This window comes from Oenanthe melanoleuca, chromosome 1A (assembly GCF_029582105.1).
Source record: "Oenanthe melanoleuca isolate GR-GAL-2019-014 chromosome 1A, OMel1.0, whole genome shotgun sequence".
Classification (NCBI taxonomy): domain Eukaryota; kingdom Metazoa; phylum Chordata; class Aves; order Passeriformes; family Muscicapidae; genus Oenanthe; species Oenanthe melanoleuca.
This window is the reverse complement of record NC_079334.1, coordinates 68,518,214-68,539,324: the sequence shown is the minus strand read 5'-3', so window position 1 is coordinate 68,539,324 and position 21,111 is coordinate 68,518,214. Positions and strand designations below refer to the sequence as shown.

The following is a 21,111-nucleotide window of genomic DNA, read 5'->3' as shown; positions in this document are numbered from 1 at the left end:
GAAAAAAAGGGGATTTTTCAAAAAGAGGAAGATTTTGGGAAGGAAAAAAGGGATTTTGCAGCAAGAGGCAGTTTTTTGGGAAGGAAAAATGCAAATTGTAAAAGTGAAGTCACAAAAGAACTTGATTCTTCTCTTATAAAAAAAAAACCTAGAGCCAAAACAAAAAGAAACTTCTCTCTCTAAAGGCAATGAAAATAATTATTTAAGTAAAAAAACTAACTAAAGTGTCTCTGTATATTGCTGTGGGGGAGGAGGAAATAATCTAAAAATCTTATTCCAAAAATTTCTTATTTTTTCTCTGTGTTGTTAATAAATTTCCTCTTTATACCCTTTTAAGTTTTAGGCCTGCCTTGTTTTCACTCCTAAATCCTTTCTCAAAAAGAAATTGAGTATATTAAAATTAGCAATTAAATAATTAAATTAAATTCAGACACACCCAGACATCTGAGGTGGTTCCTGCTCCCCAAGGATGGACCCAAGCTAAAAATCATTTCCTAATTCAATTTCCTATTGCTCTCCAAGGTGAAACTAGCCTGACCAGCATTTTTTTTTTTTTTTGTGATAAATTCATTCTTTTCAGTTTTTCCACAAATTTATTCCCTGCTCCAAGAGGGTGGAAGTGGAAATTCTTTTTCAGTGGAAGAACTGCCACTCACTTTTGGACAGAAGACCCCAAAAGTTGGGTTCACCCCAAGAACTTTGCTCCACCATCCCACTATAAATGGAGTTTTATTAAAAACCCCCATAAGGAATAAAGATTTAATTGATCAACACACAAATATGCAGCCAGACCCCACTCCCAGCTCCTCCTTTTTCCAAAATCAGAGGATTTTAATGGAAAATGAGTGTTTGTTACCTGTAGATGGGGATTTGAAGGGTTCACCCCACCCCAAGAACTTTGCTCCATCACTCCACAATAAATGGAGTTTTATTAAAAAACCCCACATGGAATAAAGATTTAATTGACCAACACACAAATGTGCAGCCAGACCCCACTCCCAGCTCCTCCTCCTGCCAAAATCAGAGGATTTGAATGGAAAAATGAGTATTTGTTACCTATAGATGGGGATTTGAAGGGGTATTTGTCAGGAAGGTCGACTCTAACTTTCCATACTCCACCTTCATATGGTGCTGCAAGGGAGGGAAAGCAGGAATTAGACACTCCAGAGCATAAACACAACTCCAACATTTAGGAAAATACACATTTACATCTCTGGAATAACACACAGAGCAAAGCACCCACAGCAAAAACCTTTTTCTTCTCTGCCTCACATGATTTGAAGTGATCCTAGAAAGGATCTTGGCACAAAAATCAAAATTAAAAACTGATTAAAAACTGATTAAAAACAGGCACTTTGAGATCATCTCCTTATCTTTGGGGATGGGGCTAAATTAAGGTGGAAAAGCCATTTTAATGACAAAATCCACTGAAATTCCCACAGTTGATGAAAGTTTTGCCAGGTCAGGAAAGTTTAGGGATGCTGAAGGAGTTTTCCAGAGGGATGGAAGGAAATTCCCTGGATTTTTATCCATCCTCTTTAGATCTGCTCATCTCTTCCCCTCTGGAAAGGCATTTCCTCACTCCCACAAGCCAGTTTTTTGTTGGTTTTTTTGTTTTTTTTTTTTTTTTTGTCCCAAACTTACTTCCTTGTGGTCCATAAAACTTGACGACAAATTCATTGAGTCCTCCTAAGATGGTGACCTCGTGTTTGCTCTCAATCCTGAGGCAGCAAGTCAAGGAAAAATCTTCAATCCAGGAAACAAAACTCATTCACTCAAAGCCCCTGGACACAAATATCCAAAATATCCTGAGCCCCACAGAGAATTTCAGTGTCCTGCCACATCTAAGTGACCACAGCATCACAATGATGGTGGGAAAAGCCAATTTTTCACCCAAAACTGCCCTGAGGAATTTTGGGATGAATCCTCAGTTTTCCATGGTGTAAACTCAGATTTGGGAGATCACTAATATTGCTCTGAGTCCCTGCTTTGATAAATTCCATTTTCCCCTCCCACAGCTCCCATGGAAATCGTGGCAATCTCACATTAATTTGACTTGCAAGACCAAAAAAACTCCAAAAAAAAACAACAAAAAAAAGTCTTGGGAGAAACAGCATGAAAAGAACAACAGAAGAATCAAAGGGCTTCAGAAGAAGGGAACACAAAGGGAAAGGCAGGAAATTTTTATTCCAAGACCATTAGTGGTGGTGTTTCAATGCTGAAGCTTGATAAGGAATTCTGCTGTAAATCAGGATTAATGGATTGGGAATAAATCCTACAGCAATTTTCATCAGTGGTCTGGGTGAGAATTACAAGGGAAGCAGGAGAAAATCAAAGGTTTGTTCCCACCTGAATTTCAGCTGTTATCATTTCAGGGAAGGGGACATGGAATATTTCACAGAAAATCCTTCACATCACAGCAGGGGATGTTCCAGATTTTTTTTCATTATTTTTCACTCAGGTGGAAAAGTTTTCCTGCTTCCATGGCACCAAGTTTGCCCAGGATTGCAGGAATTCCACTTGGATCTTGAAATATTCTGAAATATTCCAAACCCACCAGGAACAGAGAATCCTCACCTCAGACCCCTGATTTTAAATCACAACCTATAAAATTTTTGGATTTCACCAAGGGCTGTGTGAGGCTCCTGAATCCCAACCTGCCAACTCCACACCTCAGTTTTTGTGAGGAGATCCATCAGGATTTTTTGCAATTCCTCAAGTATTTAACTCTCAGATTTTCCCCCAGTGTCAGCTCCAGAATGGTTTTAGGGAAAAGTTTATAGTTGTTTGTTTTGGAATTTTCTTGGTTCAGCACAAGCTGCTCTGCCCTAAAATTCCCCAGCAAGGAGTTTGCTGCACCCAGCTCACAAAGGGCAGATAAATATATAAATATAAAATATAAAATAAATAAAATATAAAATAAATAAAATATAAAATATAAAACAAATAAAATATAAAATAAATAAAATATAAAATATAAAATAAATAAAATATAAAATATAAAATATAAAATATAAAATATAAAATATATTATTCCATGGTCCTGCTGTGTACAATGATGGCCCAGAAAATGTTTAATTCTGGAGGATTTTCACACTCACAGCAGCTTCATGGATCAGGTTAAACACAAATGATTTTACTTTGGACTAAATCAAGTCCTGCTTTTTAATAAAATCCAGCTCTCCCAGCCTGATCCTGAGCAGGATGCTCCTCAGCTCCCTGAATTAATGCCAACTGTAAATTAAAGCTGAGTTTTCCACACTCAGACTCAATCCTGGTGTTGCCAAATTCAAAAAAATATTCAGGAGCCACCCACACAGGGCCACAACTTAACATTGTCCCTGTTGTGGCAAAGACCTAAATTCCTACAAATAAAAAAATAAAATAAAATAAAATAAAATAAAGTAATAAAATAAAATTATAAAATAAAAAAATAAAATAAAAATAAAATAAAATAAAATAAAATAAAATAAAATAAAATAAAATAAAATAAAATAAAATAAAATAAAATAGTAAATAAATCAGTGAATTAATTAGGATCATGAAAGGGAGAAATATTTGGATGAAAGTTTTGGAAACAACCATGTGGTTTATTGACACAATAGCAGAAATTCTTCCCTGTGAGACCCTGGCACAAGTTGCCAGAGCAGCCTCTGGATCCCTGGGAGTGTCCAGGGTTGGACACTGGGGCTGGGAGCAGCTGGGACAGTGGGAGGTGTCCCTGCCCATGGTTTGGGTTGGAACTAAATAATTTTTAAGGTCCCTTCCCACCCAAACCATTCCTGACTCCCTAACTGAGGAGAGACTGAAAATAAAGTGAATTTCAGCAACAAAACCTTTGCATCAACACAGGGGAAATCTCTGCAAGTGCATTGGCAGAAATGAATTCACCTTTTTGCTTGAAATGAGAATTCCAGGTTTTCACCACATTGGGGTGAAACATCTGCCCTCTGCCTCCTCCACCAAGGAAATGTGAAATCTTGGAATGCCACTAAAAACCAGCTGAGAACTCCTGGGAGAACTGCATGGAGCTGGAACAGAAAGAACATTTCCACCCTCTCAGCTTTTTCCATCTCCAGAAACTCTTCAGGGCAGGAAACAGAGGCTGGAATGTGGGAATCCAGGAATGTGAGGGAGAGCTCCAGGACTCTGCATCCCACAGAGTGTCCCAGCAGAAGGGACTGGAGAGCCTGGAGCAGTGAAATTCCCAGAGGGAATCCCAGAGAAAGCTCCACCACAATTCCCAGTGATGAACACAGGCTCTGATCCAATTCTTCTCTCAGCTCAGGCAAAATTTTACCCAAATCCCAGAGGAATTCTGTCCCAAACCTGCCAGGAATTCATCAGCAGCAGCAATCCAGGATTTGTCTGCAGACCCACAGTCCTGAAGGAGCCCAGCTGTGCTGAGGGCACCTGGAATGTCCCCTCCTGCATCCAGGTTCTGGTGATGGATCCTGCAGACATTCCAAGGAATGAAGAATTGCCAGGAATGAGGAATTCCATCCTAGGAATCAAGAATTCCATCCCAAGACTGAGGAATTCCATCCCAAAAATGGGGAATTCCATCCCAGGAATGAGGAATTCCAGCAAGGAATGAAGAATTCCACCCCAGGAATGAAGAATTCCATCCAAGGACTGAGGAATTCCACCCCAGGAATCAGGAATTCCATGCCAGGAATGAGGAATTCCACCCCAGGAATCAGGAATTCCATGCCAGGACTGAGGAATTCCATCCCAGGAATGAAGAATTCCATCCCAGGAACGAAGAATTCCATCCAAGGACTGAGGAATTCCACCCCAGGAATCAGGAATTCCACCAAGGAATGAAGAATTCCATCCCAGGAATTCAGGAATTCATCCCACTTCACCCAGAATTTTTTGGGAAGACAATTTTGGAAGATCATTTTTTTGGACCTTCTAATCCACCCCATCCAGCCCAATCTCTCTGTACCCACATTCTCCCTCAGTGCTCTTCTCATCAGTCAAATTCACAAAAAAAAAAAAAAAAAAAAACCAAGAAATTAATGGATAAAGACAAATTTTACCATTCCTGATTCCAGGGAAAAATTAAGGGAAAAAAGAAAAACCTGGATACCAGCCAGATTTTTAAATTCAAAAGCCACAGAAATGAGGAGTCCTGAGGACCTGAAGATAAATTATCTCAGGATTATAAAGAGAATTTTAACACTGGTAAATACTGGGAATATTGAGATGATGCTATGGAAACTTAATTTTAAATATCAGCTTGAAGGGCTGCTAGGAGATATCCAAGGGAATTTTTCAGGTTCCAGGAATTTTTCAGGTTCCCAACTCCCTGCTGGGATCAAGGCTCTGCTTTCAGGGCTGAACTCATCAGAATAAAAAGCAATTTGAAGCATTTTGGTTTTTCTACATCAGGACAAAATCCCCACAAAACCTTTAAAATCTGAACTGTGAGGAACTGCCCATCAGAAAAAAAAGTGGCCACTGTGGATTTTGCCTGTTCTAGAATCAAATTCCCATTTCCTCATCCTCATGCAGGGCCACCCACCACTGCAGGGCTGGATTTCCCCTGCAGCAATAAAAAAAAAAAAAAAAAAAAAAAAAAAAAAAAAATTGTTAGGATTTGACTTCACACCCAGATGTCCCCAAATCCCAGATGAACATCATGGCCTACAGATGGTCTGTCTGTTCACAGGGTTGAGTGGCTTTTTCCTGGCAAACACTTAACTTAAAAAAAAAAAAATCTTTTCATTAAGTTTTTATAAAATTAACATTAGTTACAAGCTTGTGAAAACGAGTTTTCCAGCTAAAAATATTCAGTGAGCAACACAAGTGGCCGAGAGCAGCCCTGAGCCACAGAGGAGCAGAAAATTGGAATGAAAAATAAAAATAAAGTTGTGGATTTATCTGGGGGTTAGAAGTGAAGTGAGAGATGGGTCATGATGAGGAATTAAGTAATTTTTAAGGATCTCTGTAATTTCCTCTCTTATTTAGACATTTATCTGCAGGTGAAGAACACCACCAGAGAAATCATCCTGAATTTGTAGGAAAATAAACACCACACATGAATATATTTAAAAATTAAAAGAAGAAATCATCCAGCTCTGCCACCTAAGCAGAGAACCTGCCTCTGAGCAAATAAATCACTGTATTTTGTGATTTATAAAAGGTAATTTAAAAATGAGATTAACACTCAGCCAGCTGATTTTTTTTTTCCCATTGTGAAGAGCTTCCCACCACCTGCTCTATGGAAATTGGAGGTGTCAGAGGTGTGAATCCTTCTGAAGCCTTTGCAGCAACACCAATTACCATCCTGAGTGCAACTGATGGTTATTCATGTTTATTTTCTTGCAGAGGCAGATGAGCAACACCAGCCTGAGGATTTACTGAGCTCCAGGTGCGTGGGCAGCAAAGGGCAAGTTCAGCTCAGCCCCTCCCTGCCTCCAAGCCTCTGCAAGCTGCTTTGCCTCCTCCAAAATCCCTTTTCCTGCTACAACATCCCCAGGTGCACCTGAAACCACAGCCAGCACCAGGGGGTGATGCTTTAAGGAATATTTATCCTTATTTTCCCTTTATCCATATTTTCCATTTATCCCTATTTTCCCTTTATCCATATTTTTCATTTATCCCTATTTTCCCTTTATCTCTATTTTCCTCTTATCCCTATTTTCTATTTATCCCTATTTTCCCCTTATCCATATTTTCTCCTTATCCCTATTTTCCCTTTACCCATATTTTCCATTTATCCATATTTTCCCCTTACCCATATTTTCCATTTATCCCTATTTTTCCTTTAACCATATTTTTCCTTTAACCATATTTTCCCTTTATCCCTATTTTCTCCTTATCCCTATTTTCCCTTTATTCCTATTCTCCCCTTATCCCTATTTTCTCCAATTCCCTGCCCATTACTCACATTTCACTTCCCTCAGGCTCCTCCAGCCCTGCAAGACTTTTAGAAATCAAAAATGTTATTAAAAAAAAAAAAAAAAAGTGATTTCTTGGAGCAGCAAGAGGTGGATTCTTAGCACCTGATTTGTTGCAAACTTCTTGAGAACTCCAGGCTAAAATTATTCCAATATTAAAATCCATGGGTTTTCCTCAAGCCAGGATTGCTCCTGGCCACAGGGCACCCTCAGAGTTTCTGGACAAGGGATGGAGGGACAGGACACAGGGAATGGCTTCAGATTGGGGAATGGGAGATTGGGGAAGGAATTTGGGAAGGAATTCCTGGAATTCCCAGCTGTGGCTGCCCCTGGATCCCTGGAAACATCCATGGAAATATCCCTGGGAGGGCCTGGAGCACCTGGGACAGTGGGAGCTGTCCCTGCTCATCATCTTTAAGGTCCCTCCCAATCCACACCAGTCTGGGATTCCCTGACTCTGAACTGGGACTTTTCCAGGAGTGCCACAGCTCTGAAAGGCACAAAACTGATTTAAATCCTACAGAGGACAGAAAAAGGACAGCAAAGCACTCCTGGAAAGCTCAAACACCTTTCCCTTGGCTCTCCTGATCCCTGTGACCCTCAGCACTGAGGGGGTTTCACTCCTTGCAGGACATCACCAGCTCTGTTTGCTGCCAAAACCCCCCTGGAAAAACAGGAATTGTGAATTAATAACTGAACAGCAGCCTGTGCCTGCCTGCTGAGTTTTTCTTTTACTGCACACAAGAGTTTCCTTGTTGGAAATGCAGCTTTGCTTGGGGAAAAAAACCCTTCCTGGACACTTCTCTACCAGGTTTCACCTGCCTGAGGCAAGAAATCACCCAAGAAAAAGAATTCTTCAATTATTCCACATTCTTCAATTATTCTCCCAATTTCACATGAGGATGGTAAATTCTCCTCCTTGGTCACCACTGATCCCATTAAAAGGAACTTCCCTGGGAACCAAAAGGCACCTTTGGGATGAAAATGGGGATTTGGGGAGAAGGAAATGCTGTTCCAGCAAAGTTTCCAGCCTGCCTTGCTTTCTCTGGAGCTCCTGATTTCCACCTGGCTGATTTCCACCCACCTTTGTGCCAAGAAATCTGAGTAATAAGGAGAAGGTAGAAGGAAAAATCAGCTTTTCCCTGGAGACACTTTGCAGAGCAGCTGGCTGCTGTGAAGCCAGCACAAATCAAGTCAGCATTTTCCTCCACTTCAACCTCAAAATCTGGTTTTCCTTCCCCAGAAACACCACAGGAAGATGAGGTGCATCCCATTCCATGCTGGATGGAGCAGAACTGCACTTTTCCTACAAAAAATAAATCAATTCACTGCCCTCCTCAACTCTCTGTGGCTCCTTTAAAAAGTTTCAACTTGAGAGAAAAAAAAAAGAAAGTACATGTTGGATGTATTTATCCATGGAAATGAGCTGGGGAAGGGGCTCAGCCTGGAGAAAAGGGGGATCAGAGATTGTGGCTCTGCACAAGTCCCTGACAGGAGAGGACAGCCCCAGGGAACAGGAACAGGAGGAGAGGGAACAGCCTCAGGCTGGGCCAGGGCAGGTTTAGATTGGATTTTGAGAAAATTCCTTCATGGAAAAGGTTGTAAAACCCTGGTGGACTCCCCATTCCCATTTCAAAGCCCTGTGGATGTGGCACTTGGGGACAGAGTCAGTGGTGGCCTTGGCACTGCTGGGAAAGGTTGGACTGGATGATCTCAGAGGGTTTTTCCAACTCAAATGATTCCATGATCCTGGTATTTTATATTTTCTATTTTGTATTAGAGAAAACAGATTGGAACAGACTTGTCCAGAAGTGTGTTCACCTTCCACAGGATGGGCCAATACTGAACTGCAGTGGTGGCACCAGCAATTCCCTCCATGAAACCAGGACCCTGAGTCCTGGCAGGGACATGCATTAATCAGGGTGAGAAGTTGGCACAGGAATTTTAAAGGGGACTGGGTTTGATGTGAGTTGGAATAAAATTGGGATGAATAAAGCTGAAGTGATGCTCCTGTGTGTGACCACAGTGACAGAGCCACCTCCACAAGATTTCCTAAAATCTCAGGAAAAGCCAAACAGCAATCTAATTAAAGCAACTGTCAATGAGCAAACTCTAAATGGATCCCATTTCTCTGGGATAACTGGAGAGGCAAAAACATCCCAAAAATTTGACTCTGACCTGATGCCTGAGCTTCCCAGGAGAATTCAGAGAGAGTTGGAAACAATCAGAATCCCCACTCTGAGTTTCAGCTGGATCCAGCAGCACTGAGGATGAACTGGAGTCGTTCTGGTGGCCACACATCTGTCCCTGAGCTGAAGCACCACACTGAATGTTTGCATCACTCCAAGCTCCCACCCAGAGAAGTTGTTTCCATGGAGATGGGACAACCTGGTGGAATTGAGTGTTTCATGAACAAATAATCAACTTCTCAAAGCAGCCAGAAATTTCAAGTGTGTTTTCAGAGAAATAGCAGAAGGAGAAAATACAATCTTTGCTCTTTTTTTTTATTTTTTTTTTCCTAGGTGTGCTGGTAACGGTTCATTTCCTCTTTGGGAGAATTCTAGAAGTGCTGAAACCCTTGTGAAAGAGTTGTGAAACCACAGGGCTGAGAGTGACCCAAACCTGGGTAGATCTGACACCAAGACCAAGATTTAAGTGTATTTTGGGGCTGGGCCTCATCACATGATTTACAAGAAGGCAGCAGGTCTGTTAAAAGCAGATTTGATATATTCAAATACTTCTTCATTTTAGTCTTCAGGGGGAAAAAAAAGTATTATTTTAAGATGTGGCCTTTTCCCTTAAGGGGAGTTTGGTTTCTGTAGGTTTTACTGAAATGTTTTTTTTCTAGGTTTTACTGAAATGCTTTTTTTGCTCACAGAAACCTCCAGAGTCATTCAGAAACTGCCTCAGAGCACCTCAGCAATGGTGACATGAACCCCAAAGGGACAAACATCCATCTCCTCCTGCTGGAAAACCCTTGGGATGAGATGCTGGCACTCAAAGAGCTGAGCTTTGGCAAGAGCTTATTTAGGGGGAGGAAAAAAAAAATAAACCTAAAATTATGCCAAGGTCTTGATTTTAAACAAGATAAAAGAGTTTTGTGGCAGGAAGGAGAAAGTGTCAAAGGAAATGTTTGAACTTTAAAAATAATAATAAATAATAAAAATAATAAAATAAGCTTAAATTTAGTTTTGGCACAGAGCAGGTCCAGTTCTGGAGGCAGATTCCACATCCTCTCTTTGCCTCCAGAAGATGCTGAATTGGGCAGAACTGAGGAAGAAGATGCTGATTTCTAACCCTGACTTCAGGAAGTGTGAGACAGGCAATCCTGAGAACTGCTTTAATGAACACTCCATGCTGGGATGCTTCAAGAAAAATCAGGTCTGGGAGAGGCTCCCCACAAAGAAACTGAACCTTGAGCTGCCAAATCATCACAAGGAGGAGGAAACACTTCTACTCTTCCAAAATCCTGCTCAGGAGCAGAATCCTGGGGGATTTTTGTTGTCCTGCTCCCCAAGCCAATACCAAGGAAAATAGAATTTTTTCCAGTGTGAGGTTGTTTTGCAGAGTTCCAACCCCACTAGAAATTCTCAGGGATGCATTTCCTGATCCCACTTTTTTTAAACCATGGTTTTCAGAACTGAGACAGCACCAACTGCTTGAGATTCCAGCCTGGGCAAGCTGGGCTTAGCTCTAAACCAGACTCAGAGCTCTCAGGAATGGACAGTGGCAGTGAAAATGAAGCTCACAAAGCTGCTGCAGCTTTCATTCATCAATTATTGGCTTTTGTGCTTAAAATCCAAACTCCCAGCAGGGAGCTGCCTCTCACCCAGGTGTTTCCTGCTCCAACCACAGCAGCAGTAAGGTCTCCCAAAGGTATTTTGGGGGGATTTGTTCCCTGAAGAAGAAAGAACAACTGATATCTCAGAGAATCATAAAATTTGGGTGGGAAGGGATTTCCAAACCACCCAGTGCCACCTTCCACTGTCCCAGAGTGCTCCAAGCTCCATCCAACCTGGTCCTGAATAATTCCAGGGATCCAGAGGCCAATGTTTCACCATCCTCACAGTGAAGAATTTCTCCCTAAAATTTAATCTAAACTTCTCCTCTCCAGTTTTAGGCTATTCCCAGCTGTTTGTTCCAGCCAGAAGCTCCTGCAGTTCTGAGCTTTCCTGGATCTTTCCTGCCAATCCTCAAAGAAAAGAGCTTTAAAACAAATCTCCAAACCCACTGGGATTTCTCCAGCATGGGTGGAAGAAATAAAAGCCAACTGAATGTGGAAATTAGGCTTGAGATTAGTGCAATTCCTTCAGCCTAAAGTAACACAGAGGAAAATCCTGGTTTGGCCTCACTGGAGATTCCCCACCATCCAGTCTGAAGGAACACACAGAGAAGCTCAAACAGCTACAGGTGTTTTTTTTCAGGGTGAATCATTCCTGAGGCACCTGGGGATTTTTTGTTCCTTTCAAAATACTATTAAAATGATAAATAATAAAATATATTTTCAAGGATAAGTGGAAATTTTGCTCTCCTGATTCTCAGGTGCAGCAGAGAAGGCACAGAGCAGCTTAAAAATCAGGATGAACATCAAGCCTTTGCAAGGGGCTTGCACCCAAAATTCTTCGAGTGCTGAGGCAACACCCACACTTTGGAAACATTTGAAACCCATTTGCAGCCCTGGTCAGGATGTGCCTTTCACAGATCCTTCCCAAACCCCACAGGATGGGATTTGTTCCCTTCTCTCCCTGCCAGAACTTCCAGAGGGATCAGATTTGCTTCTCCCCTCCTTGGCTCTGTTCAAAGTGTTTTAAAGGAGCAGCACTGGCAGGATTTACACACAATTTCACTGGGTTTTGAGCACAGATTCCAAACCTGAATCACAGGCCTGATGAAGTTACAATAACCACAATTTCCCTGTTTTCTCTCACACCAAAGCAGAAAAACCCCAAGTGATTTAGGAACAAGCTCCCTGGTTACACACAGCTGAAATTTATACAATTTTCCTTCTTTCCAGGTCACCTGCAACATAAAAACCCCACAAAGCCACAGACCAGGAAAGTGCAGGCCAGTGTTGCTCCAGGAAAAGGTGCAGGAGTTTCCTGCAGCAATCCAAGATGCCACTGTCACAGCTATTAAATCAATTATCCTCCTCATCCTTCCAAAGGAATGAGGGCAGTGGGGCACTGTGGCTTCCCCAGTGCATCCCATAAACACATCCAAACATCCCAGGGCTGATTTTTGTCCATTTCTATTTAAATGGTCCCATTCATAAATTTCTTCATTTAATAATAAATTTATTCACTTAATAAATAAATTTGAGTTTATCACTCAGCTTTCTGCCAAGTCAGATGGGATTCCACTGCATGGATCAGTGCTGAGAAAATACAAATACACAATTTCCTAGGTTGGGTCAGTACAAGGAGTTCCCACCCATCAAGCCATTAATTGGAAAAGTGGAATCACAGGCTGGTCTGGGTTGGAAAGGACTTTCAAACCATCCATTTCCACCTAGAGGGACACCTTCCACTACTCCAGGTTGCTCCAAGCTCAACCCAACTCTGCTTTAAATGTCAATTAAAAAGACTGACAAGTGGCAGTTAATCACCAAACCACCTGCAAAAAGTTCACTTTTTTTTTTCCCCATTAGTTTTTCTCTGGAGTTCACTGGGTAAGTGGCAATTGTGTGTGAAAAGTTTATTATAACACAACAAACCTATTTTAGAGAATCAGATAATCTTTAAGGTTCCTACCACCCCAAATTTGGTGATTAAAAAAAAGTTCATTTAATCACCAAACTTAAAATTTTCCTTCTTTCCAGGTCACCTGCAACATAAAAAACCCCACAAAGCCACAGACCAGGAAAGTGCAGGCCAGTGTTGCTCCAGGAAAAGGTGCAGGAGTTTCCTGCATGCAGAAATTCCTGCAGCAATCCAACAAGCCACTGTCACAGCTATTAAATCAATTATCCTCCTCATCCTTCCAAAGGAATGAGCTGGGGCAACACCAAAGCCAGGAGTGGAGGGTGCCCAAATCTCAGGACAGCTGTCATGCTGAAGGCAGGCATGGTAAACAACTATTTTTTAATTTTTTTTCAATGGTTTTCAGGTTTTGGAAACTTCCTTTGCTCAGCAGCTGCAGCAGAAGGAAAATGTTCAGGCTGTTCTCAAGCACTGGGGATTTCTCTGACTATGGGAAGCCTCTGATGTCAGTGTTTCCCAGGAAGGGAGGGATGAAAATCATGGTTTGGGTGGGAAGAGACCTTAAAGCTCATCCACATCCCTGGGCAGGGACCTCCCATCCAGCCTGGCCTGGGACACTCCCAGGGATCTCTGGGAATTCCTGCCCAGCCAGAATTCCCTCTCAATATCCCATCTAAAACTCCCCTCTCTGTTTATGGCCATTCCTGTCCCTCCAGCCCCTTCCAAACCCCTCTCCCTCCTTTTTTTAATGTTCATTAAAGCCATTTTGGCACAGGTGACACCACCACAACCAGAGGAGAGGAAAAAGGGGATTTTGTTTTACAACAAGAGCAGAGGGTGTTGGTAAAACACAGGAACACAGAACACAAAGTCCAGGCAGATTTCTCCAAAACAAGCTCCAAGATGCAGAGGTGGGAGGGCTGCAGAAGGATTGGGACATTTCCCTGGAGAGTCTGGAAGCTCTTGGAAATAAAGTTTCCTACCCTGAAGCACCAAATCCACTTGGAGAGGGAAACCAGGACAGAGGGGTGAGTTTGTATCTGCTGGAATCAGATCCACACTCCTGATCCAGTTCTAGCACATCTGCTCTGCCTTAATTATCCCACTTCCCTCCCTAATGAGAGAAAGGCAGAGCCCAGGGGAGCCTCACAAATCAGCCATCCCTAAATTTATGTCCTCGTGTTTTGCAGGAAGAAAAACTCACCTGGAGGTTTCCTGCAGGAATAACAATACCTGGAGGTTTGTTATGTGGATTAAATAGAAAAAAAAATTTAAAAAATACCAGCAATCAATTTAAAATGGAAGTTGAGCTTAGGGTTCTGGAATACACCCCACACTGTCAGGATAAATGGTGGTGTCAGGACATTTAGGCTGAGCTTTGGAGTGAAGGCAGAGCTTTCTCATAATTAGTTAAATTCAGCTGAAACAGAAGATTCCTTGACATCATCTCTTTGAATCACCATTATAGAAGAGACAAAGGAACACCACTGCCACTGCACTAAAAACTAATTAACAGTTTGGTCGTTAGCAGGTGCAGCTGCCTGAAAAGTGGGATTTTGTCACCGAGTTTGAAGTGTCTCCTCCTTCAGAGAGGAGCTGATAAAAAGCCCCTGAGTTTTCCCCAGCACAGAACAAAAACCCTGGAGCCGACCTCTGCCAGATGCTCTGAATTCCAGGTGACCTCCCAGAGCCAGCCAGGCTTTCAAAGACACACATTTATCACAGCCTTCTTAAATAAATCAGAATTAAGCAGCCTTGACACACTTGAAGCTGTTTTGGAGGACAATATTACTAATCCACCCAAAAAAAAAAAAAAAAAAAAATCCAACCCCAATTAACCAGTGTGCTGCTGCAAAGAACCAGCATCCTGCAACAACCAAGGAAATTAAAATAAAGACAGCTTGGAATTACAGAACCAGCACACTGCTCCCAGCAATTTTCCCTTGTGCTGCCACAGTGACTTGTTTTCCTTCCATTTACTCATCTCTGCCATTTGACAATTTTAGCAGAGATTTGGGGCTTGGGAAGGAAAAAAAAAAAAAAAAATAGAAAAAGTGGGAATGTTCCTTATTTGAGATAAATTTAAAGGATAATGAGAAAAGTGGTTTTCTCCCTTTACCTCAAGCTGTCCCCACCCTAAACCTAAATCTTCCAGTTCAGCAAGCCACAGGTTTCATACACAAAAATGGGACAGGATTCTCCTCTTGGGACTCAAACCCCTCATCCAAAAAGCAGCTCCATGTCCTGCTCCTCCTCCCTGCAATTCCTCACCCAGGAACTTCCCCAGCCAAGCTCAGCCCTGTGGGATTAGAAGGAAACAGGGATTTCAGCAGAGGCAGGGCTGGCTGTAGGGCACAGCCCAGATGCTCCAGAAATAGGGACAGGGGCAGGAATTTTGGATATAAAACCTCCCTCTTCTGGCTCACAGGCTAAATTTAGTCCAGCCTGGTAATGACCTAAAAACCAGCTGATGTGGGTTTCTGTGGCAGCTCCAGCCACTTCCTGAGAGAGGGATGTGCACGTGGCAAAGCCCTGCTGCCTCCTGGCTGACTTCAGGAGACCCAAAATGGGAAATGTGGGCATTTATTTCATACCTGGACACAAAGGATCTGCTTCTGATCCATGCTGTATCCTGAAAGGATTAGGGGAATGTTCCTCACTCTTTTTCAGGGGTTATTTTGCTGTTTGAAGCACCTTGAAAAAGAATATCAAAGTCTTCAGCATCCCACTTTTTCCTGGAAAAAAGTTTTATTTCCTGCCCCTGGAAATAAAACAAAATCTGCAGAGGATTATGGAGCTCTCCCATCCCAGGTTTCCAAGCCTGAAGAAAACCAGCAAGAGAAAATCATACACAGAATATCTTGAAATGCCTTAAGGACACTGAACTTTGGGTGGCAACAGAGAAATCTGTGACTCTGGAAGCCACCAAGAGCCACAGAGTACAATTTAAACTACTCAGTCTGGAAAAAAAAAATCCAGAACTCTTTAAAAAAAGCCATTAATGCATCTCCTGAGCCTGCAGAATCCTGTTATATCCCAGCCACACTGAGCAGGAAGCCCCTGCAAAAAGATGAAATCCAAAAAGAAGCAAACTACAGCAAATTCAACATTTATCAGCACAGGACTAAAATTTGCCTCTACCAAGACAGAGAAGCTGGTTCAGATCAAAGCAGGCAGTTATTATGGAATTTTGGGGTGGAAGGATTTATCTGATTGCCTACAACAGGTTTGTTGTGTTGTAACAAACTTTTCACACACAATTGCCACTTATCCAACCAACTCCAGAGAAAAATTAAAGGGAAAAAAAGCCCCACATTGGAGAATGTTGGGAAGAGGCACCAAGAGAATCCCTGCACAAACCCCTCAAACCCATTTCTTGCTACATTTAAACAGTGTAACAAGCAAATTTTTGCTTAGAGCTCAGTCTTTTCCAAGCAATGTTGCTAAATGAGGAAAAATTCTGCTTTTTTTTCCCCAGAGAATTGATACTTTAAAAGCTCAGGCAGTTTGGGACCACACCTGAGGAGCTGCAGGAGTCAAGGTGTGAGTGCAGAATTCCCAAACACATCCCTGTGCTCCACAACCTATTCCCTGAAAGTGGAAAATGGAGTTTAGCACCAGGAGGGGCAGATGGTTTAAATGCAGGGCTTTGCAGATTTCCTGATTTCAGAGCAAAAGCAGAATTGTGGCAAATATTGAAATGCAAACTAGAGGTTCCTGCTCATCAGCTCACTTGGAGGGGATTTTTGCTTCATCTGGCAAGGATTTGACTTCAAGCAGTGACCAGTGACTCAAGCAGGGCTCAGTTTAACTGATTTGGGATTCCATGTGGGAATATTTCTTCAGTCCTGCCAAACTGGGGGGGTTTGAGGCATTTCCCAGCCCTGTCACTGGTTTGGGTTTTCCCCACGTGTAAAACACACTGGTTTTACCTCCAGCCCAGTTTGCAGAACGTGGTTATTTATTTTCTGGGGAATTTTTGCTCCAAACCAGGCAAACATTTAAAATTATCTTTTCATGGCAACACCAAACAAAACACAAAATAATAAAAATGGATTCTGAGTAAGGTGCAGCTTTCTCAGCATTGTGAGCATGACAAAATCTGTTTAAATCCAAGAGCCTGGAGCTTTAGAGGAGGCACAGGAGTTGAAAAAAGTGTGGAGCAGCTCCAGGGTGAGTTAACACCTCCTCACATACCTTCCCTTTCAAGGAACACAGGCTCTGCTCTGACTTAGCAGGATCTGATTTCTGACATCCCAACTTTTCAACCCAGACCCTTCTCAGGGCACATTCTCCTGTTGGGATCTGAGCTTTCTCCAATATCCAGGCACAGATTCCTCCCCTGAGCCAGGAGGATTCAGTTACAACGATGTTAAACAAAGCACTGATCATTCAGCTTCCTTATTTCCACTGCTTCCCTCAATTCAACACTGACACAGCCTCCAAAGGAAAAAAGAATAAACAGTGGGAAACAAAAAGTAGGAGCAGCAGGGAAGAAATCAGTGTAACCACGCTGAGTCACCTCAGAGATGTGACATTCCCAGGATAACTGCAAGGACTGTTCCTTTATTTCTGCCCTGGTGACTCTGGAATTGAGGATTCCCAAATGCTGGAGTCAGTGAGTCAGGGGTCTCTGAATTCTGAGAGAAATCAGAGTGCAGGGATTGAGTAAGTTTTAGAGCGAGTTCTGATGTTTCTAGTAAGTAAAAGGTTTCAAATGCCACAGTAGCAGAAGGTTGCAACATACTGATATCCAAATTTTTAAAAAAGAAAAGAGGGGGAAACATCAGAACTCACTCTAAGACTTATTCAATCCCTGCACTCTGATTTCTCTTTCAAGAATTCAGAGAGACCCAAACACCCAAGCAAAGCCATTCCCAGACCTAAAATCAATCCAAACAAAGTCCCTGCTGGTTTCTAAACCTGATTTTGTGTTTAGAGAGCTCCTAAAATTCAGCAGCAGAGCCAAGGGGGGTGTGGGTCCTTCAGAAAGGATCCCAGTGCTGCTGAGCCATGGGCACAACATGAGCTCAGCAGCAAAGCAGCCAGGCCATTGTGAGCTCTAAAACCTGCCTGGCTGCCATGTGAAACCAGGGCCAGCCCTGTTGGCTTGGGAGATCTGAGGGGGAAGGTCACCCAGTCTGAATTAATGGCATCAGACACAAGAAAAACAAAACCAGTTCCAGTTGCCTTCAGCAGAAAAGGAGAGGGTGACAGAGCAGTGGCTTCCCCTGATGGAGCAGCTTTCACTGGGTTCAGCAGCAGGGAGAAACTTCTCCCTGTTCCCAAAAAGGAAGGAAAATCAGGGAAATGAAAGGATAATTTAAAAAAAATATTTAGATTATAAAGGATTTTCCCTGAATAAATCAGTTTGGGAAGAGCCAGGAGCCAAAGGCAAGTTTTGGGCTCTGTCTCTCACTCATTCCATGTTCTTGCTGTCCAGGCAAGTGTGGGATTCCCATCCCTGGGAACTCCTGGGACAGTGGGAGGTGTCCGTGCCATGGTCTGGGTGGGAATAGATGAAATTTAAGGTCCTTCCCACCCAAAACACCCCATGATTCCATCTTCTGCTCCTCTCAGTGCAGACCTCCTTAAATTATGTTTTAAAAAGCCATCAACTCCACTCCCCAAATGCATTTGAAAGCTAAACCTGGTCCTTCTCAAACTGAAAAAAAAAAAAATTCTGGCTTCACACCACTCACACTCCACTGAGCAAGGCTTAAAGGAGCAGCTTCATTTCATAAAAACAAGAAGAGTTTTAACCCTTCAACCATGGCCATGCTGGTGACCCAAGAGCTTCAGAGCCCAGTTTTAAAAGAACATTTTGATTTAGAAACTCCTTTAAGAGCAAAATGATTTTCAATTTCTGCTCAGCCAAGGCAGGGCTGTGTTCTCATGCAGCTTTCCTGCTCAGAAATGGGGTTGTCTCCTCGGACACAGCCTCAGAGCAGGCCTGGACCTGCCAGCACTGAGACAAAACAAAGCACCACAGCCCACAAAAAGAGAAAAAAAAAAATTGCCAGCGTGGTTAAGTTAATAATTTATCAATCTTTTCAACTTTGCATCCATTAATCTACCACGGTGGAGGTTAATCCAGGACACTCAGGCTCAGTATCACACACTGGTTTTTACTTTTTCAGGGGTTATGCTTGGTAAAAAATCTAAAATCTGTTTTGTTTTATCAAAATCCTGGATTTGACAGCCTTAAAGTCGATTTCAAAGCCACTCCTGGATTCTTCCTCCCTCAATCCCATTCCTTCATTATGCAGGGCACCACCTCAGCCCTGTGCTTGCCTCCCATTCCCACAGCCTGTCCCAAACCAGCCTTTAGAAAAAAAAAATAAAAAATCCACACACCAGTGCCTAGAAACAATCAGCTGTGACACTGAGAAGGCAGCCAGGAACTGCACAGCTCTAATTTCCACCCCAAGTGTCCCCTGCCACTGCTCAAAGGCAGGTAAAAGCCCCCTGGAATTTGGCAAATAATGCAAAATTTATTTAATCATCAGCTGTCAGCTTTTCACCTCAACCTTTCACAGGGAATGACACAAAGCCTCCAGGGTGAAGCTCCTCTAAAAGGCAGCAACTGTCATAAATGTAGACTTTCCCCAAAGAAAACATGAACAAATTCAAACCATTCATTTTTAAGGAAATAACAGCAAAAAAAAAAACAAACTAAAAAACACCCAAACAATTAAATCCAGAGACTGCAAAACCTTTCAGAATAATCCATCCAGACACTCTGTTTGTACAATCCCTGAACAAAAATATTATTTTATGCAGTTTTCTTGTAGTGATTCCAAGGAAAGCATGTACAGGGAGATGCAGCAATTTCTGGAAAGCAGCACTTGACCCTTAAAAAAAAAAAATCCAGAATGGCTCCATCCTTTCCTCAGGCTGAGTCACAAATATCTGGGAGTCTCCATCACCCCCAGGATGTCCAACCCTGCTCTGTAATTCCCACTTTAAAGAGATAAAAGTGGATTCACTGATGTGCAACACCTCATGCCAAGAGATTTGGGAGTGCTTTGGCATCTCCTGGAAGGCTGCATCAGTTTATTCCAGGGCATCTGAAGTGATTTAAGATTAGAGGATGGGCTCTTGGAAACTGCAAAATAAAACAGTGGCCAAGTCCTGCATTCAGAATCATTACTGGATATACAAGAAGCAGCAAAACCACTTTGCAAGAGATTAAATCCATCCTCAATCTCAGATCTCTGAGCATCCCAAGGAGGTGGGGAAAAAAAAAAAATAATTAAAAATTAAAAAATTAAAAAAACCAAAGCAAATCCCAGCCAGGAGCTCATGCAGAGGCTCCTGCTGGAATCCAGTGGAAGGTGGGATGATCCTTCAGTCACGAGAGCTCTGTTTTGGTGAGGAAAAAAACAAAGAGCTGGGGCTGTGTGTTCATGATTCCAGAAATACATGGACAAAACCCACAGGGGAAAGGAGGCAGTGAAAGGAGGAAAGCTGAATGCACACAGCAAGACACACAATGGGCTCTGATACACACACCCACATCTATAATTCACATTTTATATTAAAAAAAAAAGTTATTCAGCGGTTTTTTTCTGTCAGAATAAAGTCCAGGACAGCAGGAAAATTCAGGGAATTCTGCCTCAGTGTGGGATCACCTCTGACTTGAGCAGACAGTGAAAACAGGAGGAATTTGGCTGGGAAACTGCTCCATATGGGAGCCTGTTGATAGACCTTTCTCCTGTTTGTTTTCTTCTTTTTTCCCCCCTAAATTTCAAGTCCTAATAGACTTTTCCTCCTTTTTATTTCCTTGGGTTTTATTCCCAAACTGAAAGTCTTGATAGCTTTGTTTTCATTTTTTTTTCCTTAAATTTCAAGGTTTGATAGATTTTCCCCCTTTTTGTTTTCTTCTTTTTTTTTTTTTTTCCCTAAATTTCAAGAAAATAAACAGGGGAAAAGTCTAGCAAGGCTTTTAATCTAGGAAAAAACATCCAAGGAAATAAAGAGAGGGGGGAAAGTCAATCAGGACTTGAAATTTAGGAATAAAACCCAAGGAAATAAAGGGGGAAAAGTCTATCAAGACTTGAAATTTAGGAAACAAAAATAAGAAAACAAAAAGGGAAAAAAATCTATCAAGACTTAAAATTTAGGGAAAAAAAAAGAAGAAAACAAAGAAGGGAAAATCAGCTACCAAGACTTGAAATTTAGGGGAAAAAAAAGAAGAAAACAAAGATGGAGAAAAATCTATCAAAACTTGAAATTTAGGGAAAAAAAAAAAAAAAGAAAAAAAAAAAGAAAATAAAGCTATCAAGACTTTCAGTTTAGGAATAAAACCCAAGGAAACAAAAAGGGGGAAAATTATATCAAGAATTTCAGTTTAGGAAAAACCCAAGGAAATAAAGAGGAAGAAAAGTCTATCAGGACTTGAAATTTAGGGGGGGGAAAAAAGAAGAAAACTAACAGGGAAAAGGTCTATCAAGGCTTTTAATTTAGATATAAAACCCAAGGAAACAAAAAGGGGGAAAAGT

At 41.9% G+C, this 21,111-nt stretch overlaps 1 protein-coding gene across 1 annotated transcript in view; it reads right to left on the bottom strand.

Moving 5' to 3' along the window:
• The window catches only part of UBE2H (ubiquitin conjugating enzyme E2 H), a 35,737-nt gene that overhangs the window by 9,234 nt on the left and 5,392 nt on the right, over positions 1-21,111 (bottom strand). The window contains exons 2-3 of the mRNA XM_056482326.1: positions 1,645-1,721; positions 1,057-1,131 (exon numbers count right to left, since the gene is read on the bottom strand). Of these exons, the coding sequence (XP_056338301.1) occupies positions 1,057-1,131; positions 1,645-1,721 (152 nt within the window). The remainder of the gene's footprint in view (positions 1-1,056; positions 1,132-1,644; positions 1,722-21,111) is intronic.